At 47.7% G+C, this 26,060-nt stretch overlaps 2 protein-coding genes across 2 annotated transcripts; one reads left to right on the top strand and one right to left on the bottom strand.

The window, feature by feature from the left end:
* Positions 1–31: 31 nt before the first annotated feature.
* Gpn2 (GPN-loop GTPase 2) lies at positions 32–10,167 on the top strand. The gene is made up of 5 exons (XM_026391694.2): positions 32–614; positions 1,579–1,735; positions 3,416–3,576; positions 4,562–4,692; positions 6,641–10,167. Exons 1-5 carry the CDS (start codon positions 204–206, stop codon positions 6,711–6,713), a joined length of 933 nt encoding a protein of 310 aa, XP_026247479.2. The 5' UTR covers positions 32–203; the 3' UTR covers positions 6,714–10,167.
* Positions 10,168–19,840: 9,673 nt separating this feature from the next.
* Positions 19,841–20,710, bottom strand: Sfn (stratifin). The gene has a single exon (XM_026391752.2). It carries the CDS (start codon positions 20,696–20,698, stop codon positions 19,952–19,954), a length of 747 nt encoding a protein of 248 aa, XP_026247537.1. The 5' UTR covers positions 20,699–20,710; the 3' UTR covers positions 19,841–19,951.
* Positions 20,711–26,060: the final 5,350 nt, after the last annotated feature.

Here is a 26,060-nt window from a genome sequence, read left to right as displayed (position 1 = left end):
CGCCGCCCGGAAGTCGAGAGCTGGTGCCTTCCGTACCGGCCCCCTTTGCTACCCTTTCCTGGCGCGGGTTCCCTGGGTTGCGGTCATCATTCCCTGCAGAGAGCACGTCGGTGGTCTCCCGCCCGTAGTTTCATCTCCTATACAGGTGCCCGCCCTGTTTTCCCGTTGGGTTCATCTGTTCTGTTCCGGACCACGTTTTCCCCATGGCGGGAGCCGCTCCGGCCACGGCCTTCGGGCAGGCAGTGATCGGCCCGCCGGGCTCAGGAAAGACCACGTACTGCCTGGGCATGAGTGAGTTCCTGCGCGCGCTGGGCCGGCGCGTGGCGGTGGTGAACTTGGACCCGGCCAACGAAGGGCTGCCATACGACTGCGCTGTGGACGTGGGCGAGCTAGTGGGACTGGGTGATGTGATGGATGCGCTGAGGCTGGGACCCAACGGCGGCCTGCTTTACTGCATGGAGTACCTGGAAGCCAACCTGGACTGGCTGCGGGCCAAGCTGGACCCACTCCGCGGCCACTACTTCCTCTTCGACTGTCCAGGCCAGGTGGAGCTGTGCACGCACCACGGCGCCCTTCGCAGCATATTCTCGCAGATGGCTCAGTGGGATCTCAGGGTGCGTCTCAGTTTGGGCAGGTCCATTTTGCAGGTGGAGCAACTAAGGAAGACAGGGTCCACACCTTCATGTTACACAGTGAGCTAGGGACCAAGTTGCTTTGAAGTAAAAACAGTTATGAGCTCCAGTTTTGTCTCTGCCACTAACTCGCTGTGTGTTCTGGGTGGGATCTCTTTGAACTTCTGTTTTCTTACCTGCAAAACGATATGTTGGTACCCAGTTTGACACTTTGGGAAATAGGGAAGGAGTTTTATATATAAAGTTGGTGGACAAGAGTAAGTGAAAGAATGGAGGCAGATGTATTGTTGGGATTTGAATTTGTTGTCCACTTAGAGCTTTGTGCCAGGCATTTTATTTAAAAAAGGGGGGGGGGAAGGACTTCTGTAATTTCAGCCATTCATAAAGCTGAGAAAGATTGCAAGTTCAAGAAGAGACTCAAAACTTAGTGGGGAGGGGGTGGCTGAGTTGTGGCTCAGTGGTAAAGTGCTTGCCGAGCATATGTGAAGCACTGGGTTCCAGTCTCAGCACCACATATGCATAAAAAAATAAGTAAAGGTCCATTGAAAACTTAAAAAAAAAATTAGTGAGGGCCTGGGGATAGTACTCAGTTAGTGGAGTGCTTGCCTCGCATGTACAAGGCCCTGGGTTCAATCCCCAGCACCTCCACCAAAAAAAAAGAACAACTTAGTGAGACCCTGTCTCAAAATCAATTAAAAGGGCTGTGGATGTAGCTCAGTGGTAAACCACCCCTGGTTTCAATCCCAGTAATGTAACCAAAAAAGGAGAAAAAGTGACCCATATCTTCTGGGAGAAGAGCATGAGAATGGCTATTAGAACAAAACAGGACCAGGAGGAGACTATTGGAGAAGGTTTACAGTCTGCCCTCAAGCTTCTAATATGATGAAACAGCAAGCCAAAATGTTCCCTGCCCTCCGAGGTCATACTCTGTCTCTTCCCCTTCCAGCTGACTGCTGTCCATCTTGTGGATTCTCATTACTGCACAGACCCAGCCAAGTTCATCTCAGTATTATGTACCTCTCTGGCCACCATGTTGCATGTGGAGCTGCCACACGTCAACCTCCTCTCCAAGATGGACCTCATTGAGCATTATGGGAAACTGGGTAAGAGTTCCTGTTTTGGGTTGGCAAGGACAGCAGCTGGGCTGGAGTGAAAAAGATCTCAGCTGAAGAACGCTACCTCTGGGACCATGTATGGTAGCAGCCATAGCAGGTCCTAACTCCTGCCCGTTTATTTTGTGCCACATGCTATTGTAGATTTTCGAGATAAGAGGGCTACAGATGGTAATGTGTTAAGGAAACAAGGTGATAAGACAGTGAGTGGCTGGGAGGGAAGAATGTCTTACTGCTCTTAGGCAGTGACAACTGAATGGTGAAGAGCCAATTAAAGGAGGACTGTTCTAGGCAGAGGGTCCATTAAGGGTAAAGGCTTTGTGTTGGTTTGGGCTGCAAAAATACCATTAGCCATATGGTTTAAAGAGCAAACATTTATTTCTGTTTTGGAGACTGAGAAGTCTAAGATCCAAGGTTTGGTGAGAGCCTCCTCCTGACTTGTGGACAGCCACCTTATGACACTGTCCTCACATGGCAGAGATGCAGGGGAGTTGTCTAGGATCCTAGTGGCCAGCATTTTTCTCCTACTGAATTAGTGCTCTGTTGTACCAGAGGTGTTGGTTCCCTAAATAGCATATCCAGCCATAAAGGAGCTTACAGAAGAAAAGCTAAAATGACTAGTACACAGGGAGGGAGGTTGTTGGGGAAGTGATGTGATATTGACCTTATTCAGGGAGGTTAACTACCTCTCAAGACATGAAGGGATGTCAGTACGTTGAGAGGAGCCACCTCATCTCAGGACATTCCTGCCAAGGAGCCCAAATGCTTGACTTTTCTGGGCAGAAATGGACAGTGTAGGGAGACCTACTTTCCTTCTTTCAGTGGGAAATTAATTCACAGAACTGACTAAAGGACCTCAGAGCATCTATTTGGGTCTCCTCATTTTATATTAAGAAGGAACTGGGCTGGGGTTGTGGCTCAGTGGTAGAGCAGTTGTCTAGCATGTTCAAGGCACTGGGTTCAGTTCTCAGCACCACATATAAATAAGTACATAAAATAAAGATCCTTGAACAACTAATAAAAATATTTTTTTTTTTAAAAAAAGGAGGAACTGTCTTAGAAAGGGAAAGTGATTTACCCAAGAGGCCATGCCTGGAATGTATCAGTAATTCAACTGGACCAATACTTACAGAGTCCTTGTAGTGTGTGTTCCAGGCCCTGCAGGTGCTATGAGGCTGAGCTTCATGAGGCAGGGACTAAGCACAGTTCTCAATACCTATTTGAAATTGTTATTTACTACCATTAGTCACCTATAAACGAGGTGCTCCAGTTTATAGTTTTTAATGCTTACAATGGAGATGGAGACCTGTCCATACAGCTAGTAAGTGACGGAGACAGCTGGTGAAACCTATTATTTCTTATTAACTTCATTTCACGGTAGCAAGAAGTATTGAGTGACTAAAGAAAATACATCTGCCCCAGTCTTTGCGGTTTTGTTTTGGCAGTACTTGGATCAAGTCCAGTGCCTTGCACATGCTAGGCAAGCACTCTATGACTTAGCTACACCCAAAGCCCATATATTATGGCCTTTTTTTTTTTTTTTTTTTTGCCTCCATTGGGTGTAGGGAGCCAGGGCCTCATGCTTAGTAAGTGTCTATGTTACCACCAAGCAACATCCTCAGGTCTTTAGCCTGATACTGGCTGCTCCTGAACCCTGGTTTCTCCCCTTAGCCTTCAACCTGGACTACTATACAGAGGTCCTTGACCTCTCCTATCTGCTTGACCACCTGGCTTCTGACCCTTTCTTCCGCCACTATCGCCAGCTCAACGAGAAACTGGTGCAGCTCATTGAAGACTACAGCCTGGTCTCCTTTATCCCTCTGAACATACAGGTACTGAGATATCTATTCCCCTTGGCCATATGCTCTGGCTGCCTGGGATTCATTAGCCAAGGGCATATAAAGCTTTCAGAGCTTAAACAATGGTCTCTGTCCTGAGTCTATCATTGGGCTCTCTTGTATTCTGGAGCAGGTCTCGTAGTGAGCAGGATTTAGTTTGCCCTGTTGTATATCACTGCGTCCTCTCTACACATTTTTTCCTCAGTGTGAAAAATGGATGAGTGCAGAAAGTTATCAACAAGGGACTTGACCAGTAACAAGTGTGTTAGGCCCATTTATCTGGGTAACTGTTGACTTTGCAAAGCAGTATCCCACCCCTGTGCGTCTCATCTTGCCTTCTGCAAAGATACGTAGGAGACACAGATGCATGTTAGATTGCTTTGCAGTTGGTAGAATTGAACTAACTGATCTTTTTTTTAAATTTTTCTTTTCTATTTTTTTTTTGTTTGTTTGTTTTTTAATTTATTTTCGTGTGTATGTATGTGTGTTTACTAGGGGTTGAACCCCAGTCCTTTTTATTTTGAGACTAAGTCTTGCTAATTTTCTGAGGGTCCTACTAAATATTTGAGGCTGGCCTTGAACTTGCAATTCTCCTGCCTCCAGAATTGCTGGGATTACAGGTGTGTGTCACACCCCCAGACCTTTTTATTTTTATTTTGAGAGCAGGTCTTACTAAGTTGTTAAGGCTGGCCTCAAATTTGTGATCTTCCTGCCTCAGCCTCCCAAGTAGCTAGAATAAACCCAGTGGGCTGAATGTGCATAAAGGAGCTTATCCATTCTGATTCGGGTGGGTTGGTAGTCAGGAAAGATGGAACTTAGCTAGGCCTCTGGGACACACAGAACTACTCCAGGAAGCTACATGCACTAGGGCATTATGAGTGAGGAGCGAGGAGGATGTGTTTGGAGATTGTAGGCCGTTTGGTATAGCCTCAATTCTGCATACCTGTCTTTCACTCATTTATTTATTCTCCATGCTCAGGACAAGGACAGCATCCAGCGAGTCCTACAGGCTGTGGATAAGGCCAACGGCTACTGTTTTGGGGTACAAGAGCAGCGAAGCTTGGAGGCCATGATGTCTGCCGCAGTGGGAGCTGACTTCCATTTCTCCTCGTATCCTTACTCCCTAGACTCACCTGCTTCCTGGCCACAATTGGAGTATAAAGCATGGGGTGCAGGAATGGCCATGGGAGGCGCCATCACCACCCTGGTGGTGACCAGTTGGCTCTCTGGTAACTATCTTTCTTATGTGCAAAGGTTGGTCCCTTAGAATGCTTCAGGGTAGCTGTACTCAGAACAAAGGAGGATATTGACTAGAAATGTAGTAGCTACAGAGGCCTAAAAATGTAAGGGCAAAAGTGCAAAGGGTTCAGTTTGCCTGATGTGTTACATGTGAAGGGGGAGGAGATGCCGGCATAAGGGAAAGTGGGCAGGACTGGCAGTGGAGGGCCTGAGTGTTCTGCTGGAGTGCGGCCTTCAGCTCAGGGCAGAGAGCCAGCGTTCAGTCAGTACTAAGAGTTGGACCCCCGAATTTATGGCTTAGACAGTGGCATGTGCTAGTTAACTGGGATGAGGAGGAGGAGGATGGGTGGGTAGGGAGATGCACAGGTGTAATCCCAGCGACTTGGGAGGCTGAGGCAGGAGGGCTGCAAGTTTGAAGCAAGCCTGGGCAACTCAGTGAGACCCTGTCTTAAAATAAAAAAATAAGGGCTGGGGATGTGGCTCAGTGGTCCAGCACCTGTGGATTCACTTCCTAGAATCCCCCCACATACACACAAAAGGAGGGGGCAGGTTTCTCATTTGAAGGGATGAGAGCTGGCAGATGTACTGTTTGAGAGGGTCATTGGACATCTAGAGCTGTCTAAGAGACAGATCTTTGGAACTGGGTTATTGACCAGTTGGGGTGTCCCTCAGGTCACAGAGGCTATGGTCTGAGAGATTCAGCATCCACAAAAGAAGCTGGAGACAAAGGGGGCTCCAGAGTCCTTGAGTATAGAGGAAAGTAATTCTAGCCAGCATTTATTCAGGCCGTTTTACGTGTAGGAAACAAAACTCGAAGGACAGATGAGTTATAAAATGACGGCAGTAAGCTGGGCATGATGCCACATACCAGTAAACCCAGATTCTTAGGAGGCTGAGGCTGAAAGAGTGCAAGTTCAAGCCCAGCTTTGGCAACATTGTGAGACCCTGCCTCGGAAAACTAATAAATTAATTAATTATGGCAATACAATGAGCAGGACCAAGGAGCTGCTTCACACATGCAGTCACTTTCTGCAGCCAAGAAGAGATTTATCATTTTATTTGAGCCTCCATTTTGTTCTTTTCCTGGCAATGAAGTGACAGATTTTATTGAGGACCTACTAGGAACTTCATATTCACAGTCTCGTTTGATCCTCACAATAGCTTTCAAGTGATATTTTACAGAGAAGAAAAAAGGAATGGCAAAAATCAGAATTTGAGGGGGGCTGGGGATGTGGCTCAAGCGGTAGGCGCTCACCTGGCATGCTTGCGGCCCGGGTTCGATCCTCAGCACCACATACAAACAAAGATGTTGTGTCCACCGATAATTAAAAAATAAAATTTAAAAAATTTAAAAAAAAAGAATTTGAGGGGCTGGCTTGTAGCTCAGTGGTAGATTACTCACCTTGCATGTGGAAGGCACTGGGTTCGATCCTCAGCACCACATAAAAGTAAAATAAAGTCATTGTATCTATCTACAACTAAAAAAGTACATATTAAAAAAAAAAATCAGGATTTGAACCTCTTCTCTCTGGCTCTGTAGCATGTGCCTTAACAAAGCTGGAAGGTTAGCACTCTCTGGTCCTCTGATCTTCAGCTATGTGGGAAAGAAAGAAATATAGACACATATACATCTGGAGGTTTTAGAGACTTCTCAGACCTAATTGGTCCCTTTTACCTGTGGCCTGAGACTTCACTTATGAGGAAAGAGGGGCATAGGAGGAGTCTGCTAGATATGGTTGGAGGGTGGGCGTCAGTAGAGGTTAAGTACTGCCCAGACCAGTCCTGTGCCTACTGTCAGCCTTGACTCACCCTTCCCCAGCACACTGGGCCTCCAAGAGAAGTACCTGGCACCCTCGGACCAGTCAGTGGAACAAGAAGCCATGCAGCTATAGCAACAAGCTGGGCCCTGATGCACAACCCAGCACCCGGGAAAGTGAAGGCTCCTTGTAAGCAGCAGACAGCTCACAGACTGCAGACCCAAGAGCAGGTCCTCCAGCTGGCAAGGGGACACTCAGTTCTGCAAAGGACTTCTGGACAAAAAGCCAGGCATGACAAAGAGCAGAGCACCTACAGTGCCCTCAGTGATGCCCTGGGCTCCGGGCCCTGCTGCACCAGAAGTACCACCGGGAGGCTGAACACTGGCTTTCCTTGGGTTTTGATGAAATGCACATAATAGATTTTTTTTTTCTACTTTTTGTGGCTTTAAACTTTTCTTCAATCCTTCAGGCCCAGGGAATTGGGGCAGAACAAGAGACCCTCCAGAGGGTCCTGTTTCTTCACACAGGTCAGTGTTTCCCCGGAGTGCAGACTCTGTTGTACAAGAGGATTGACTCCTACTCCCCAGTCATGTGCTTTTGTCACTCTTCAGTTTTAACAGTGAACTTCACACTCAGACCTTCACAGGTGACACTTCCTAGCTAAACCTTATTTAATATTTTATTTTCTTTGTATTTATTTCATGATTTTGCTCTATTTTTGGCAAGTGTTAGCTTGTCAAAAGTTTGAAAGATTGTTTGCTTCAGATATGAAAAATGTATGCAAAGTGAGTTATTTAAATAAAAATGTTAGCCAGGCATAGTGGTACACACCTGTAATTCCAGCAATTTGGGAAGCTGAGGCAGGAGGATTGCAAGTTTTAGCTCAGCCTCAGCAATTTAGCAAGACTGTCTTAAAAAAAAAAAAAAAAAAAAAGTTCTGGGTGTGTAACTCAGTGCTAAAGTACCACTGGGTTTAATCCCCAGTTACCTGCCCCCCCCAAAAGAAAGAATTAAGTTGTTATGAGGGTGTGTAAAAATTAAGATGATTTGAAGCCAGGAAATACTGCTCTGTGCTTCCTTGACCATTCTTAATGCTGGATGGGAATGCCATTCATATTTCCAACCAGGAGGTGGCACCCCAGATTTATTTTTGTGGTTGTAACCTGGCTGTTGGAGGGGACTGGGCTTAGGATGGGTTGTGCCAGCTGTCTCATTTGTATATACCTTCCAGATGGTTAACATCTGTGAAGAATTTGACAGTTTATGAAGTGCCTCCACACACATCCTCAGGTGGTTATCACCACAACCCCTGGAGATTGACAAAGCAGGGACTGTCACTAAAGCATTACCCATTTTAGAAGGGGAAAACAGATGAGGAGTTGGAACTTAAGTCAGCCTTGCTGTTTCCCAATTTTTTGAATTGTGTGTATCTCTCCTTTGCTATTGATAGTTAACAGCCTTTGAACTGGAATGTATCTCAGTGATAGAACACTTGCCTAGCATGTGTGAAGCCCCATGTTCAATCCCCAGACTTCAAAGGGGGTGGATTAGATAAGCTCTTAACCCACAGTATTTGTGGCCAAACATGAGAAAGAATTTAGGCATCTCTAAATGTTTTAAGACTACTAAATCATAAACTGAGGAGAAAGGTCACTGGTGGTTTGAACAGTTGGATAATTCAGTTTAGGAAAATCTATTCTGAATAGGTATTAAAACAGGCACTGGCTCAGCATGGTGGCACACACCTATGATCCCAGTGGCTCAGGAGGCTGAGGCAGGAGGATCACAAGTTCAAAGCCAGCCTTAGCGAAAGAGAGATGCCAAGCAACTCAGTGAGACCCTGTCTCAATATAAAACAGGGCTGGGGATCTGGCTCAGTGGTTGAGAGCCCCTGAGTTCAATCCCTGATACCTAAAAAAAAAACAGGCACCTGATCTTTGCTTCCCAATTTTGGCACCTGGAGCTGAAAGCAGAAGAGTGGGGGGCTATGAGGAGGCTTCTGTAGCTGGAACAGTATGAAAGCAGACGACCTCAGCTCCCACGCTGGACTATAGAGGGGATAATAACTGGGTGCTCCCTCCCTAGCCTCTTTCATCTGAGGAGTTCAAAGCACCTTACCTCCATTAACACCCTGCACAGTAGGTGGGAGTACCCACAGAATAAGTCAGGGAAACCGAGGCCAGGAGGCACAGCCTGGGGCTGACTGTGAGTCACCTATAGGGCCTGGAGCCCAGGAATCCTGACGCCCAGGCTGCTGGACAAGTCCTTCATCAGGGCGTGAGGTGGGTGCTGTGTTTTTTAAACAGTACCAATAGCTGTGGTCATGGTTTTTAATGCTTACCCATCAGAGGCTCCGGCTCCCACCAAAACAAGTCAGGTGTGGGGGCTGGAGCGCGTCATTTACAACTTTATGGCCTCATATCCAAGAGCCCTATGCATTTATTCTCTCTAGTCATGGATTAGAGATGGATGGAAATAATCCAGAACCTTATTTTCAGGCCTCAATTTTTTTTCCCCCCTCAATAAATGTAGTTCCTGGGCTGGGGATGTGGCTCAAGTGGTAGCACGCTCGACTGGCATGTGAGCTGCCCAGTTCGATCCTCAGCACCACATACAAAACAAAAGATGTTGTGTCTGCCGAAAACTAAACAATAAATATTTAAATTCTCTCTCTCTAAAAAAAAAAAAAAAAAAAAAAAATGTAGTTCCTGGTGGTTGGGGAGAGGGGCTCAGTGGTACAGCACTTGCCTAGCACATGTGAGGCACTGGGCTCCATTCTCAGAACCATATAAATAAGTAAATAAATAAGAATAAATAAAGGTCGACAACTAAAAAAAATTTTTTTAATGAAAATAAATATAGTCTCCAAGCAAAATGATTTTCATTTCCTTGTGCATGCACTGAGGTGATGGCATAGGGAAAGCACAGTATAAAGCTCCCTGTCTGTGAGGCTCATTCAATATGAAATGGGCAGGAAAGGACCATGTTCCAATGTGGCTGACACACAGCAGTCAAGCTTATGACTATTTTTTTTTCCAGATAAAATAACTTGGAAAATGGGGCTGGGGATGTGGCTCAAGCGGTAGCGCGCTCGCCTAGCATGCATGAGGCCCGGGTTCGATCCTCAGCACCACATACAGGCGAAGATGTTGTGTCCGCCGAGAACTAAGAAAAAATAAGTAAATGTTAGAATTCTCTCTGTCCCTCTCTCTCACTCTTTCTTTAAAAAAAAAAAAAAAAAGGGCTGGGGATGTGGCTCAGTGGTTAAGTGCCCTTGGTTTCAATCCCTGGTATCAAAAAAAAAAAAAAAAAAAATGGAAAATGAAAAGAGAAAGTAAGTCACCCATAATCCTATTTCAGAAATAATCATTAGCATTTATAATTAATACATTTTTTTTTCCTTTTTTGGGGGGCAGGGTAAGTGAATTGAACCCAGAGATACCCTACCATTGAACTATATCCCCAGCCCTTTTTATTTTTTATTTGAGACAGAATTTGTCTAAGTTGCCGAGGCTGGCCCGGAACTTGCCATCCTTCTGCCTTGGCCTCCCAAGTAGCTTAGCCCAGCCAATAATAAATTTCTGATTCAGACGTTGTATATATTATATATTCTTTCAATCTTATTTTTCTGTACATAAGGGTGATACCATTATATAACTGGGATATTTTATAATTGCCTTGTTTGCTTGCTTGTTTTGGTACTGGGAGTAAAACCCAGGGCCTTGTGCAAGCTGAGGCGAGTGCTCTGCTCCTGAGCTACATCCCCAGATCTTTATTTTGAGATAGGGTCTTGCTAAGTTGCCCAGGCTGGCCTGGGATTTGTGGTCCTCCTGCCTCAGTTTCCAGAGTACCTGGGATTGCCGAACCCAGTTGTATCCCACTGTTTTCAATTACAATATTCCATGTAATTAAAAAATATATAAAAACCTTTCTAATGTGTACATAATAACATTTGGTGGTATGGCTATAACCTTGTTTACCTATCCAGACTCCCATGGTTAGCCTATAAGTCACTACCAAGTACTATGGCGAATTAGGAAGTATCCCCCAAAGGATTATGTGTTGAAGGCCGTATCCCCAATGCAGCAATGTTCAGAGGTGGGCCTTTGGGAAGTGACTGGATTATGAGGGCTCTGATCTTATCTGTGGATTGATCCATTTATGGCTTCATAATTTAAATGGACTTTTGGGAGATGATGAAAACCATAGGAGTTGGGACCTAATTGAAGAGACTGGGTTCTTGGGGATGTGGTAGTCCACAGGCCCCCTTCTTTCTCTCTGCTTCCTGACTACCATGAGGTGAACAGCTTTGCTCTGCCACACCCTTCTGCCATGGTGAACTGCCTCATCACAGGCCCAGGAACAGCGGAGCTAGCCAACCATTGACTGAAACCATAAGCCAAAATAGATCTTTCCTTTAAGTTGATTTTTCAGGTATTTTGTCACAGCTAATGAAAAACTAATACACCAAGCTTTTATTATGGAAAATAGTGCTGTGATTAACATTTTTGTACCCTAATCTTTGAGTCTCTGATTTTTAACTCAAGTGAAATAGCTCACATATTCCAGGTTCTGGATTCGTATTACTGAAATCCTTCCTAGGAGAGTGCTACTTTAGGGCTGGGGTTGTGGCTCAGTGGTAGCGTGCTCGCCTAGCACGTGCAAGGCCCTGGGTTCCATTCTCATCACCACATAAAATTAAGTAAACAAAATAAAGATATTGTGTCCAACTACAACTAAAAAAATAAATATTAAAAGAAAAAGAGAGTGCCACTTTATGTCTTACTGAGTCATCCTTCCTGATATCCCTGCTGGCAATTACCATTAGGATCTGTGCATTTCTTGACTCTGAAGTGGAGACTCCAATACTTGGAACACAGTGTGAAATTTGGAAGAACTCACTAGGGACCACAGATCATTGGTTCCCAGCCTAACAAAGAGGCTTAAGAGGGAGGGAGCCCTACAGCCCACAGTGCTGAAACATACCCAGTCTGTATGAGTTAGCAAAATGCTCACCAACAGCTGGCTCACGATGAGAAGTTTGATTCCATCAGGATCTGTAGGAAGAAGAAAGGGAAGGTAGATTTGAGGGATTTTCTGTCCTGTCTCAAGAATCCTGAGAGGGAGCCAGGTGTGGTGATGTAAACCTATAAGCCTAGCTACTTGGGAGGCTGAAACACAAGGATCACAAATTTGAGGCCAGCCTGGGCAACTTAGAAGACCCTGTCTCAAAATTAAAAATTAAAGGGCCAGGTGTGGCAGTGCACTCCTGTAATTTGGGAGGTTGAGGCAGGAGGATTTCAAGTTTCAAAGCCAGCTTCGGCAACTTAACAGGGCCCTCAGCAGGACCCTGTCTCAAAATATAAAAAAGAGCTGGGGATGTGGCTCAGTGGTTGCATACCCCTGAGTTCAATCCCCTGTACCAAAAAACCCCAAAAAGGGTTGGGGATATAGCTCAGAGTGCCCCTGTGTTCAATGCCACCAAAAAAAAAAAAAGAATCCTGAGAGGGTGGGGGTGACTTTAGACAGACATACCCAACACTATTAAGTCCCCTACTGACCCTCCTCTCCTTTACCTTCTCTTTTCTCTTACCCCTGCTACTGAGCCCTGACCCAACCTGATCTGGGCTGCCCACTCCCTCTTCTTCTCCTGTTTAGAAAAGAGAACCCCAGATTAGCATACATCTGCTGTGGCTTCATGCCTACTGAGGATAAGGGAAAACACATGTCTCATTTCCCACCCATTGTATCCCTTCTTTTCCTGCCAGGGAACTAGCTCCAGACAGTTTCAGAGCCCAAGTGTTCAGGTTGGCTAAGACTGACGGGCTCTGGATGAGCGGGGCATTTGACGCCTGTGAGGTTAAAAAAAGTTGAGTACTGGGGCTGGGGATGTGGCTCAAGTGGTAGCGAGCTGGCCTGGTATGTGCGAGGCACTAGGTTCGATCCTCAGCACCACATAAAAATAAATAAAGATGTTATGTCCACCTAAAACAACAACAACAACAATATATATATATATATATATATATATATATATATATATATATATATATACATATAAAATTTGAGTACTAACAAGATGCTCTAGTGAGAATACACAGCAAGGTTTTAGTTTTAGTTTCAGTTTTACCCTCCTCATTCCAAAAACCTGAAGCAGATATGAAGGAGGGAAAGAAGAAACCCCTTATAAATCATCCCAAATAGAGCTGGGCATGGTGGCACAAGCTTGTAGTTCCAGCTACTTGGGAGGCTGAAGTGGGAGGATTGGTTGAGCCTGAGTTCAAAGACAGTCTGGGCAACACAGCCAGACCCTGTTGCTGTCTCGTTCCCCACCCCACCCCAATACTGGGGATTGAACCCAGGGTACTTTACCACCAAGTCACATCCCCAGCCCCTTTTATTTTGAGACAGCGTCTCACTAAGTTTCTTAGGGTCTTGCTTAGTTGCTGAGGCTGGCCTTGAACTTTCAATCCTCTTGCCTCAGTCTCCCAAGTCACTAGGAGTTGAAAGTATGCACCCAGCTCAGACCATGTCTTTAAATTTTTTTTAATAAAATTTTAAAATCCCAAATAAATATCAGGTCCTAAGCAACATGCTTCCTATGTAAATTTAGCTTCAAGAAATATCTCCTGGTGCTTCCCTTTGCACTGGGTCATGACCTCTAAATTCTTCCAGTATTTTAATTCTGGCACCTCCACACTGCTTTGTGGAGTTATAGAAACAGCAAAGGAGGGAGATTGGGATTTGAGAAAGATTTCCCCCAATTTGTAAGTCATACCAGAGGTCACATAATCTATTTTGAGCTAAAAGTCAGTCCCCACTGTAGTCAAACAAGGAGATTGAAGCTTCACTCTGGAAAATAAAAGAGAAAATGTGCCTGCCTTCCTCCCATCTGCCTCCTTCCCCTTTTCCTTTCCTTTCTTCCCTTTCAATAAACATTTATTGGCTACCATAATCTGATTTTTAAATGCAGTACCACTCACAGATTAGAAGACTCTGTGCTTTTAAGAGTCCAGGATTTCTCTAATCTCTAGACAAAGAGTTACATTTCCCAGAGCTGTAAGAAGATTGGGTGGAGATGAGAAATGAATCATCCTCTGGCACCCCCAGGGTGACATACCTGTTTGCTGCCCCCACAGACATTCCTGGCTCCTGATTCAGTGAGTAGGTGAGGCTGGGGGGGGGGGGTGGGGAACAGGTATCCTAAGGGGAGGGGAACCTGCCCTCAGAAACCTGCCTTCTCTGCCCCAAACAAAGCAGGGATGTGGAGTGTGTGGGGTGGGCCCTGTGAATAGAGTGAAGAATTTAAAGGAATAAGGGATAGAACCAGGTCAAGGAAACGTTAACTTGGTGAGTGAGCCAGAAAACTGGTCCATTTTACAATCATTTTAGACAATTTCTTTCTGCCAAGCTCTGGAGTGGTTAGATTGAGAGTAGAGTAAGAAAAAGGCTTTCTTGTTTCTTGGAAAGTCCAAAACAGAAACAGAGTATCACAGCACAATGTGGTTCTTTTCAAACTTATTTTTAACTCATGAAATTCCAATATACAAAACAGACATATGTGTGGCTATTTTAGCCGAAGTTGTGTGAAAATAGAAAACCCAGACAACCTGTGCTTCTATCCCATGGCAGCTTCTAGGGAGCTCTGTAAACACAGTTTGAAAATAACTGTAGTTGCTTAAAGATCGTGAGGCTTGAAGTCAGCTCCTCTCCCACTCTCAACACATAAGCAGTTTTATGACCTTAGTTATTAGGTGATTTAGCTGCTCTGAGCCTCAGTCTCTGCATATGCAAAGGAAACATGGTAATATGCATTGCTGTGAGGATTAAGGTATGAAACTACTTAGCACATATAAGTGATGTAAGCTGTACTCTGATCTCTAGTCAAGAGCTGGAGAGGGGCACTAATGGTCAGAAGAGCAATCTTGGTGCAAACATCTGAAATAAGTTTTCTTTAAAAACAAGGGATATTTGGATATTGTGTGTGTGTGTGTGTGTGTGTGTGTGTGTGTGAGAGAGAGAGAGAGAGAGAGAGGAGCGAGCGCAATGGGGAGGAGTACCTTGCTTTTCTGGAAGGAACCACAGTGGCCTGCCTGACCCAGTGACTTGGCCTTACCTGAGGTAACTGCTTCGTTCTGAGAAGGAAGTAGTACCTTTGCTAGAGAATTTTAGATTGCAAATTTTCCATGTTACTATTCAAATTCTTAGGAGGGAAATCTTCATAAGCCCTGGTTCTCCATTTCCTGGAAGGATAATCTAGCAGTGTAGAAAGGATAGGACTGGGATTGCTTGAATCTTCGTGAGCCTGGTCTCTGTCTAGACAGCCCTGTCTCATCTTAGGACCAGCCGTATCTCTTTTTCCAGAATAGAGAATCTGGCACTAACCTCACTCCAGGCATTTTTAAGAGGGTTTTAAACTCAGGTTCTGTCTTGCTGGAGTCACTGTGGAAAAAAAGAAATAATGGGACATGCCATTTTTAGGGAACTCTATGAGAGAAATAAACCCAGGATGTAGCCGCAAACTCACAGGTAGAATCAGATAGAAATGAAATTATAACTAAATAAATGCACCTATGTAAATGTAAGGGGTTAGGGACTGAGGGTGTAGCTCAATTGTAGAGCACTTGCCTCATATGCATGAGGCCCTGGGTTCAAGTTTCAGCACAGTAATAAATACATAAATAAGTAATAATAAATAAAAATGTAAGGCATTGGTAAAACAGCATATCTGATCTCTGTTTATATGTTAACAGGAAAGGGAAGGTGGCTAGTCAATTTGTGTGTGTGTGTGTGTGTGTGTGTGTATGTATGTGTGTATCAGGGATTGAACTCAGGGGCATTCAACCACTGAGCCACATCCCCAGTACTATATTGTATTTTATTTAGCAACAGGGTCTCACTGAGTTGCTTAGCACTTCACTTTTTGTTGAGGCTGTCTTTGAACTTGTGATCCTCCTGTCTCAGCCTCCCAAGCTGTTGGGATTACAAGCGTGTGCCACTGCGCCTGGCCAGCTAGTCAAATTTTGATTTAGGAGTTGAGGTTGCTCAGTGGTAGAGCACTCGCCTAGCATGTGCGAGACCGTGGGTTCGATCCTCAGCACCACATAAAAATAAATAAATAATATAAAGGTATTGTGTCCAACTACAACTAAAAAAAATAAAAATATTAAAAAATTTGGGGCTGGGGATGTGGCTCAAGTGGTAGCGTGCTCTCCTGGCATGCGTGCGGCCCGGGTTCGATCCTCAGCACCACATACAAACAAAGATGCTGTGTCCGCCAAATACTGAAAAATAAATATTAAAGTTCTCTCTCTCTCTCCCTCTTTAAAAAAAAATTTTTTTTTGACTTAATGTGACTTTGAAATTTGGAAAAGGTTAAAAAAATGATCAAGTGAAAGTAATGAATAGCCACCGTGAAATTTCAAATGGAACTTGGCATTTTTATCTGTTTTGCCTTTTGAGACAGATTTTTAAAAAATATCCTTGCTGGGGATTGAGCCCAGGGATTTTCACATAGTAGGCAAGCACTCTACACAAGCTATACATTTAGCCTCTGGATAGACTTTTCAATCGAGATATAATTGACATACCATAAATTTCACCATTCTACAGTGTTCAACTCAGTTCATATTCACAAAGTTGTGCAACTTCACAGTATTTAAAATTAGAATATTTTATCACCCCCAAAGAAATCCTGTACTGCTGGGCACAGTGGTGCATGCCTGTAGTCTTTGCAACTCAGGAGGCTGGGGCAGTAGGAGGATCACAAGTTCCAGACCACCCTCAGCAATTTAGTGAGGCCCTAAGCAACCTAGTGAGATCCGGTCTCAAAATCTAAAAATAAAAGTAAAAAGAGCTGGGTTTATGGCTCAGTGATAAAGCACCCTTGGGATCAATCCCCAGTACCAAACCAAACAAAAACCACCCTGTACCTATTAGCAGTGGGACCAAAATTTTTATTTATTTATTTATTGGTACCAGGAATCAAATCCAGGGGTGCTTTACCATTAAGCTACATCCCCAGCCCTTTTTATTTTATTTTTTTAAATTTTAAAACAGGGTTTCTCTAAGGCATAAGGGCTTTGCTAAGTTGCTGAGGCTAGTCTTGAACTTGTGATCCTCTTGCTTCAGCCTCCTAAATGGCTGGGATTACAGGCATGTGCCATTATGCCTGACTTGAAATTTTCAAAATGTCAAATATAGACCAGGAAAAGAAAGCAGTAAATCTTACTTTTGGTTTGATTAGGGTTTTGGTGGTGTTTAAATATGTTACAGGGGGCTGGGGATGTGGCTCAAGCGGTAGCGCGCTCGCCTGGCATGCGTGTGGCCCGGGTTCGATCCTCAGCACCACATACAAACAAAGATGTTGTGTCCGCCAAATACTGAAAAATAAATATTTTTAAAAAATAAATAAATATGTTACAGACAAAAAGGTCTGACATCATTACAGTATCTCAACCAAGTATAGTATGTAGCCATAAGTGTCTGATATGGTAATCCACATCATCTGCTTTTGAAATTCTTCAACAGCAACACACTACCTTAGGACAGCTCATTTCTCATTTCTCCTTTCCTTTCCTTTCCTTTCCTTTCCTTTCCTTTCCTTTCCTTTCCTTTCCTTTCCTTTCCTTTTCTTTTCTTTTCTTTTCTTTCTTTTCTTTTTTCTTTTCTTTTCTTTTCTGTACCAGGGCTGCTGGGATTACAGGTGTGCTCCACTGCGCCCAGCATCATCTCTTCCCATATGAGGGGTCAGGAAACAAGAGGCAGAAAGTCAGAGGTAGAGAGAAAAGAAGAAAGAGTTCCTTTCCCAGGACCTACCCCATTAAGAGAAAGTCACCAGACCTGTCTGATCAGAGAAATCAGGTCACCTCCAGAGCTGAGAGGAGTCACCTGCCCTAGCACAGAGTCTCTGTCAGGTTTGGAACCTTGAAACCCAACACACCACCAGGAAAGGAGGGGAGATAATAGGGAACCCAAAAGGCATCAGAATGTCCTGAAGCATCCCCTGTAGGATTAGGAACTGTGACAAGAGCCCTTCAGTTTTAAGTCCCCTGAGTGTGGCCAAATTTGGACTCTGGGGAACCTAATGAGGCTGGACTGAGTTCCCTCATTCTGCCAGGTGGAGGAGTAAAGCCTGCTGTCAGGCCTGCCTTTCTGGGGGGCCCAGCAAACAAGCAAGCAAGCAGTCAGTTTTGGATTAAAACTGCTCTTCAGTGCTGGTCCTGGATGATTATTCTGCTTTGGGCTCAGAATGCTGGAGAAACCCTAAACTCATTGATTCTAGAAGGATTAATAGCTAACATTTGTTGAGCACATATCCTGAGCTATTTACATGCATTTCTTTTCTCAAACTTCACAGCAACTCTAAGAGGAAAGTACTGTTTTTTTTTTTTTTTTTTTGTACCAGGATTGAACTCAGGGGCACTCAACCACTGAGCACATCCCCAGTCCTATTTTGTATTTTATTTAGAGACAGCCTCTCACTGAGTTGCTAAGTGCCTCACCATTGCTGAGGCTGGCTTTGAACTCGCTACCTTTCTGATTCAGCCTCCAGAGAAAGTACCGTTTTTTAATCACTATCCCGCAATGAGGGCCAAAAGGCAAACAAGGTCACCAGGCTTGGGCAAGGCGAGATGGGAGCCAAACCCAGGCAGTTTCACTCCAGAAGCCCACGTTTTCACTTTTATCGGTTGGAGAGCCTTTAGTTCAAGACTCTTATGGTACAGAAGGGAAACTGAGGCCCACACAAGTATACTGGCTTTTCCAAAGTGGCAAAGCCAATCAGGGACACAATCCAAGTCTCCAGGCGACCGGTTCAGAGATGCCTCTCAAGTGTGATGGGGGCGACCTGGGGATTTGTTCCAGCCCACCCAGCTACCCAGCCTGGCCCAGGCACAGCCAGGTGAGCGGATGACTCAAAGGGCGGGGACTACGTTTTGCGCACGGCCTCGCCCGGTTCCGCTGCTCTGAGGAAGCCGAGCTCTCGGCCCAGGCGGGTAGTAACTTGTCTGAGTGAAACCGGGAAAGCGCAGCCCTGGGCACTTGGCGGGCGGCTGGGAAGTCGCTCTTCAGTCAGCTCGTCCAGCGTCTGCGGAGCAGGATCCGCTCCTGCAGCACTTGCTGCAAGTGCGCCGCGGCTCACTCCGGGGTTGGCCAGGCGCGTCCCGGGGGCGGGACCATGGGTAGATCCCTCCTGCGATTGGTGGGAGCGACCCCAGGCCCCGCCTCCAGTCTCCGGCCGGGACGGAGGGTCGGAGCTCCGCTGCCGCGGAGTGCGGCGTGTTGCTGCCTGCTCGGGTAGGAGGCCGGGGTTAGGCTGGCCGGGCTCCCCGCGGCCCTTCCTACCCAGCTAGCCCCTGCTCCCCGCCCGCTCATCTCCTTTTGTCCCCATCTCCATACGCTGGGGGTGGGGGTCGTTCCCTTTTTAGGTCTAGGTTTTTAATGCCTCAGACCGTGCCTGCCTCAGATCGTGCACCCCTTGGCTCAAATCTGATCATTTGATGGAACTGTTTGCCGCTTTCTTGTCTGGGGTACTTAGTGCCACTCAATGAAGCGTATCCCTGCGGCGCTGTCCTCACACCTCACACCTGAGACCTCACTGGTTTCCGGCTCCCCTAGATCCGAGCTTTTCTTTGCCCTGCCCCGCAGCACCATTCAGCTTCTCAGCCGGGCAGAGGAGCCTCAGCGCCTCAGTAGCTCTCACCTGACTCTCCTGGGACCAGACCAGTCTGGGGCCCCTCTGTCAGAGAGAGCTGGACCCCGCCTGTCACCTAGTTTCACCAGCCCCACGGGGAGCCAGCCCCAGGGGAGGTCAGGCCCCAACCCAGAAGTCCAAAGTCATTCCCTCTCCCAGCCCATGGCCAATGACTGGAAAAGACTGAAGGAGTGTCACAGGAACTTTATTGAGAGGAAACAGGGTCACACCCAGCAGACATGCTTTCCCTCATTCTCTCTCTCTCTCTCTCTCTCACACACACACACACACACACACACTCTCTCTCTCTCTCTCCTCTCTCTCTCATCTCCAGCCTCTGCCACACAGTCCATTCTCAGTCACCAGGGGTGGGACACTCCTCAATTCCTAATAGACAGCAGGAGGGTGGGTAGCCCAGTCAGGGGCAGAGACGGGAGGAAAGGGGGTGCAGAGAGCAGGGGTGGGTGGGACCACCTGCGGTTAGGAGCACCTGACAGCTGCATGCAGAGTGGGATCCCCAGCCCAGGGTGGGCTCAGCTCCACTGCTCCCCTCCAAGGCTTTCGGAATTGGAGCAGAGCATTGGGAAGGGTCTGGGAAGACAGGGCCTCCCGCCCCATACTAGTCCTCTTGGAGGGCTGGGGACTGGAGGGCAGGGCTGCAGGTGGGCGACGGGCAGGCTCAGCTCTGGGGCTCCTCAGGAGCCTCCCCACCCTCTTCCCCGGCGTTGTCGGCTGTCCAGAGGGTCAAGTTGTCTCGCAGCAGCTGCATGATGAGGGTGCTGTCTTTGTAGGAGTCCTCGCTGAGGGTGTGCAGGTCAGCCATGGCCTCGTCAAAAGTGGTCTTGGCCAGCGTGATGGCTTCCTCGGGGCTGTTGGCAATCTCGTAGTGGAAGACGGAAAAGTTCAGGGCCAGGCCCAGACGGATGGGGTTGGTGGGCGGCATCTCCTTCTTGCTGATGTCCATGGCCTCCTGGTAGGCTGACCGGGCAGAGTCGATGATGCGCTTCTTGTCGTCACCAGTGGCCACCTCGGCTAGGTAGCGGTAGTAGTCGCCCTTCATCTTCAGGTAGAAAACCCGGCTCTCCGCCTCCCCGGCCTCCTTGATAAGGTGGGAGTCCAGCAGGCCCAGCACGGTGTCGCACACACCCCGGAGCTCGGTCTCCACCTTCTCGCGGTACTCTCGCACCTCGGGGCCCTTCTCTTCCGAGCCTTCCTCGTTGCTCTTCTGCTCAATGCTGGACAGGACCCTCCAGGCAGCCCTCTGGCCGCCTACCACGTTCTTGTAGGCCACAGAGAGCAGGTTTCTCTCTTCACAGGAGAGCTCCTCACCCTTTTCCACGGCGCCCTTCATGAAGGCTGCCATGTCCTCATAGCGTTCAGCCTGCTCTGCCAGCTTGGCCTTCTGGATCAGACTGGCTCTCTCCATGGCTCTGGGGACAGACAGACTGGCGGCGAGTTAACTGGCTGCCTTGGGACCAATGCTGGACTCTGTGCCTCTCCGACTCTCGGTCTGCCTTTTGGCTGGGTGGCCTGGCCCAGGGTAGGGTGGGGAGGAGCAAGGGCGGGACTGGGGCCCAGGACCTCCCTCCTTCTCCTCTTCTCCCCACACCCTTTCCGGCTCTTCCTTAAAGGTAAAAGGGCTGGGATGTGTGAGTCATCAGGACAGTCAGGAGAAATGTAGGTGTGGGCTCCACCAGGGCAGGCACCTATGGGGGCTCCAGGCTGCCTCCTGCTGTTCAGGGTTGCAATGCAAGGGTACCCACATTAGGAAGTGGCCTGGATTCCCCAATCAGATTCTCCTTCTCAGCACCCTTCTAGGGGTAAGAATGGCTTCAGCTACCTGGCTACTTCAGCCTAGACAAGAGTCCAGCAAGCCAGGAGCAGCAGAATGTGGATCCTTCCTTGGTTCAGGCTATATAGCTCATGTTTCCATAGAATCATAGTTTCCCAAGCACTTTCAAATCCCTGATCTAACTTAATTTCCCATTATGTCTATGTGCACAGGTCGGTGGAGATGGGAACACTAAGTCTCAGAGAGGGGCAAAATCTGCCCAAGGTCACACAGCTACCAGCTCCCTATATTGCTTCCCTCAACACCTTTCTTCCAGGCTTCTTCCTGAGTCTACCTAAACATCATTCCATCCCCTGGTCCTCATTCTCTCTCAAGGTCCCCTCTGAGCTCCCAGAATGCATAGGTAGCAGCTTTCAGGTTGCCACTTAAAGAAGAGTTTAACAAGTGGCCTCTGACGCTCCAGCCCAGCCTTTGTAATTAGTCACCCAGTAAGTTCCTTCAACACCTTCCCCATCACAGCACAATTTTCCCTTTCAAGTTGGTGGCCTGTTGCCACTTGTCTGAGGACTTACCCTCTGGCTCTCCATGCCAGGTCACCTGCCCCTTGAAGCTGCCTACTATCATGTATCAGCTGGGCTCACCAAGGGTGGGGGCCCAGCTGGTTGGCTGTCCCATTTTCCTGTCTGACTCAGACTGCCTTCTGTCAGAGGCTGGGAAGCAGGCCACCAAGGTGCTCAGTCCAGTTTGATCCCCCTGGGGGGGAACGCTAGCAACCTGGGGAGAGACGGGGCTGAGGCAAGGGAGATGGCTACAACACATATCATTTTGTTTTATGGGGCGGCAGTTCGAGCTGAGTGATGTCTCCCCCAAACCTGTCTTCCAGAAGTTTCCCTGTTCCTTCTCTTTGACCATGGCCCTATCTCTGACCCCTTGAAAGAGGCCTCAGAGATGGAGATTCCTCTGTTGCCAACCTTCTGTCGCTGCTAGTTGGTGGGGGGTGTCCTGTCTTCAAGTTTCATCAAGAATCAACTAAAAGTGCTGGCTCTGGGCCCATGAGGGTGGCTTCCTGCTTTTCTACCCTGCCCTACCCAAAGCTCAGAATGGCTCCGAGATGATACTCCCCTCTGGGATCCAGCTAGTTTGATCCTTGACCTGGGACCATTTCACAGGCCTGTGTCTCCCCCAGCTCCCCTGAGTATCTGAGCACTTTCTTTGCCCACTGGAGGCCCAGAACTCTGAAGAACTGAAGTTGAGATCTGCCTCTTTGCCACAAGAAAAAGTAAGGACTTATGTGGGCTAATATTGTAGAGTTTAAAAGAAAGCAGACGGGATTTTAGGCCTGACATCCTGAAGGATTTGCTCTAATCAGAGCACTGACAGAAAATGATGGAAAGTAGTTACATTAGAATACCACCTTATAGAGAGTGTCTTTAGGTAGAGAGACTCCCTGACTTTTTTTTCCCCATCATCTCCAACTTATTAATATGCCTTGTTTTCCATGAGACAGAGTAACCTGTATCTTTAGAATCAACTGCCTGAGTTCAGTTCTTACAAGTCGTGGTAACCTTGGCCAAGTGACAACCTTTGTAAGCCTCAGATCCTGTAGGTGTAAAGTGAATGGTCACAGCCCCTCAGCACTGCCTCCTCTCTCCATCTAGGCCACTCCTCTGGTCTCAGCAGGCCCTGGGCCCTCAAGGACCTTCTTTTGCACTAGTCATCGAGCCTGGGCTTCCCCAAGTCCTGGGGGAAACCTAGGGATCCCAAGACAATGGGAGCCTGTTAGGCCTAGGAATTTCAGAGTTTCTCCTAAATTAAGGAGGAATTCTCTTCCCACCGCTTCAGCCAGGGGGCCTGGTTCATATCACAGGTTCCATGCCTTCAGCATACCCAAGCAGAGGAAAGGAAGCCCTCTCATCCCCCTTCTCCTCTTTTGAGGCTCCAGGATGAATCTGGGAGTCAGGCTGCCTGACACCCCCTGCCAGCTCTGGCCTGTTGATCCTGACTCAGTTCCTGTCTGTTACCTCCTTTTGCCTCAGGCTTCCATTTCCCAAGTCCAGGAGCCCAGGCGGGCAGGAGGCAGCAGGCCCTGGCAGGGCACAAAGCTCCACATCAGCTGCCTGAGTCAGCAGGACAGGAGCTGGGGCTGCAGCCCAAGGGGGCCTTCCTCATCCTGCCTGCCACCTTCCCACCCTCCTGGAGCATCCCCAGGCCCATATTCAACCAGTCCTTTCTTAGCTGGCTTTGAAGTAACAGGCTCTGAAGAGCTGTGCTAGAGAGAAAGCAGCAGCCAGTTGCTATCTATCTTCACCGAGAAAAAAGATGGGGTTTTCTGTTTGCAACTAGGGGGACTTTGGCTAGCTTCCAGAAAGACCTTCAAAGTAAATTTGTCTGTTTTTGAAATGATCAAATTAAACAAGTGATCAGAGAAGGCTCTAGTACCTTCTCTTCCTGCTTAGTTGTGAATAAGAGTCCAGTTATGTAGGTAAGAGCTCTCTCTACTAGTTGCTTTCAGGAATGGATCCTAGATTACTTTTAAGTGATTCGACCATTCTCTTCAAGGTGCTGTGGCTCAGAGTACCCCACATCTCCAGTCTGGTCAAAGAGATAGTGTGGAATTTATGGAGAGAGACTGGAATGAGGTCAGGGTGTTGGACTGCATTCCAGCTCTGTTATAAGGCCTTAGCAGGTCCGTTCCTGCCCCTGGGCTTCAACTTTTCCCTCAGTTCAAGGAGGGAACCACCTCCAAACCCCCTGCAGAGTTTAGGGCTTCTCCAAGATTTCATCCATTCCTGGGGTATGCAGAAGGGTTAGCAGTTGGGGCAGAGACCAGGTTCCAAACCTGGATTTGCTGCTCTGTTAGCTGGATGACCTTAGGCAGCTCCTGCACCTTCCTGGAGTCTCAATTCCCTCACCTGTAAAAAGGCTGACATCAGCTGGGCGCGGGTGGTATGCACCTATAATCCTAACTACTTGGAAGGCTGAGGCAGGTAGATCGAAAAGTTTGAGGCCAGCCTTAGCAACTTAGTGAGATCCTGTCTCAAAATGAAAAGTAAAATAAGGACTGGGGATGTAGCTCAGTGGTAAAACATCCCTGGGTTCCATCCCTAGTTCCAAAGATAAACAAAACAAAGGCTGACATCTTCTTGGGTTAAGGTGAGAAAATGGACCTGGAACTTGGCAAGCCCTTGCTAAATGGCAGCAGTAATTAGATTTTTATTTAATCTTTTTGGTACTGAGGATTGAACCCAGGAGCGCTTTACCACAGAGCTCCACCGAGAGCCCTTATTTTACTTTTTATTTTGACATAGGGCCTTGATAAATTGCAGCTGAGGCTGACCTTGAACTTGTGATCCTCCTCCTGCCTCAGCCTCTGGAGTTGCTGGGATTACAGGCCTGTGCCACCACACCTGGTTTTTAGTTAATTAGTTTTTAGCTCCTGGTACAGTGTGCATGCCTGTGTCTCAATGTGGGATGGCAGCTGGGGAGAGGAAGGTTTCATGAGACTGTTACCCTGGGCTGGGCTCAGTTCAGGGGGTGTGGATCGCAGATTGGAGTTAACCCCTGTGTTGGTCAGGGCTGGGCCTTTCAGAGTTCAGAGGTCAACTAAAGCTCCAAGGTCTCTGGAATTGTGATGAGTTCTGGGGGGGCCAGTGCAGAGGCTATAGGCCACTTTCCCACTTCCCTCCTGGTTGTGTTGTGTTCCCTTTAACTCTCCTTAGCAGAGGTGACATGTTGGAGCAAAGCTGGGAGTGAGGGTCAGCCATGCTTGCATACCACCATGGACACGGCTGCAGACCCCAAAGTAAAAAGTGGCACCAGTCAAGGGTACAGCAAGAAGAGGGGAATCTTTATTTTGGTTATAAAAGGTCGCAGACAAGCAGCCCCCAGCCCTGGGCTCAGCTGATTTTCCCACACCTGGCCGGGTTTCCTTTAGGTCTTCTAAGGAACATGGCTCTGTGCAGAGCCAGCTCTATCCCTCAGCGCCTGGGGCAAAGGATACAGGCTCCTTGCATCCTACCTACTGGGGGAGGGGATGGGGCCGTGGGAACAATGTCAATCTGGTTGTGCTTAGAACAGTCACCAAACTTGTTCAGCAGCGTCATCAACACCCCAGACGGCTCCTTAAGAAACCTGCTCAGCTTGACGATGGCTATGCCTGATTTGGGGGGTGAGGGCTGTAAGGCAAGATTCCTGAAGAGTCTTGACACTTCACAAATCTGGGGAAGGGGAAGGAAGGGAGGAGGGTGGGAGAGTTTCAGCATCATGTTACAGGTATTGTGCTGACAGCTGCATTATGGCTTCCTACACTCTGGCCAGCATGGAGTGGGGGTGGGGCAAAGAGGCCAACCCCGTCCCCTCTTGAGGGCCCTAGAGAGCACACACTGTAGGGCAGGCGGGGGCAGAGCCTATAGGCACAGATGGTGGCAGATGGGCCACAGGTTAGGCAGGTGGAGGTGCCGGGTGCCTGGCTCCCCCCAGGCCACTCCTGGAGAGGCAGAGAGCAGCGGTCCTCAGGAGGTCCTTAAGCCCCTGCACACACTGGAGATCCCAGGCAGGATGGCAAAGAAGGAGAAGAGAGAGGGTTAGCAGGGGATGGGAGGAGAGAGGTGACCTAAGGGGCCCACAGTGGGGATAGGGTCTGCCACAGTGCCCACCTTTCCATTAGAGAAGGGCCAGGGCTTGAGCAGCAGGCAAAGAAGCGGAGAGAAACAGGCAGGTGAGGGAGAGCTCAGCAGGGACAGAAAGCCAGGACCAGGAGTGTTGGTGACCAAGGGCCCCTGCACACCAGGACACTACCATAACAGGTCCAGGCACCTCAGAGCAGGTGCCCCATCCTCCCCAACCTCACCCTTCACTCCTCTTCCAGCAGGACAGCTGCTCTGAGAGAAGCCACTTTCTCAGTCCAGCCTAGGGCAGGACTAAGATCCTTCCGCTTGAGGGGAGCCCTGGGGACCTACCACCACTAGCACACACACCTCACCACACACAGACAGAT

Source organism: Urocitellus parryii, chromosome 11 (assembly GCF_045843805.1).
Source record: "Urocitellus parryii isolate mUroPar1 chromosome 11, mUroPar1.hap1, whole genome shotgun sequence".
NCBI classification, from domain to species: Eukaryota; Metazoa; Chordata; class Mammalia; order Rodentia; family Sciuridae; genus Urocitellus; species Urocitellus parryii.
Note: the sequence above shows the minus strand (reverse complement) of the source record. Positions and strands in the feature narration are given on the sequence as shown.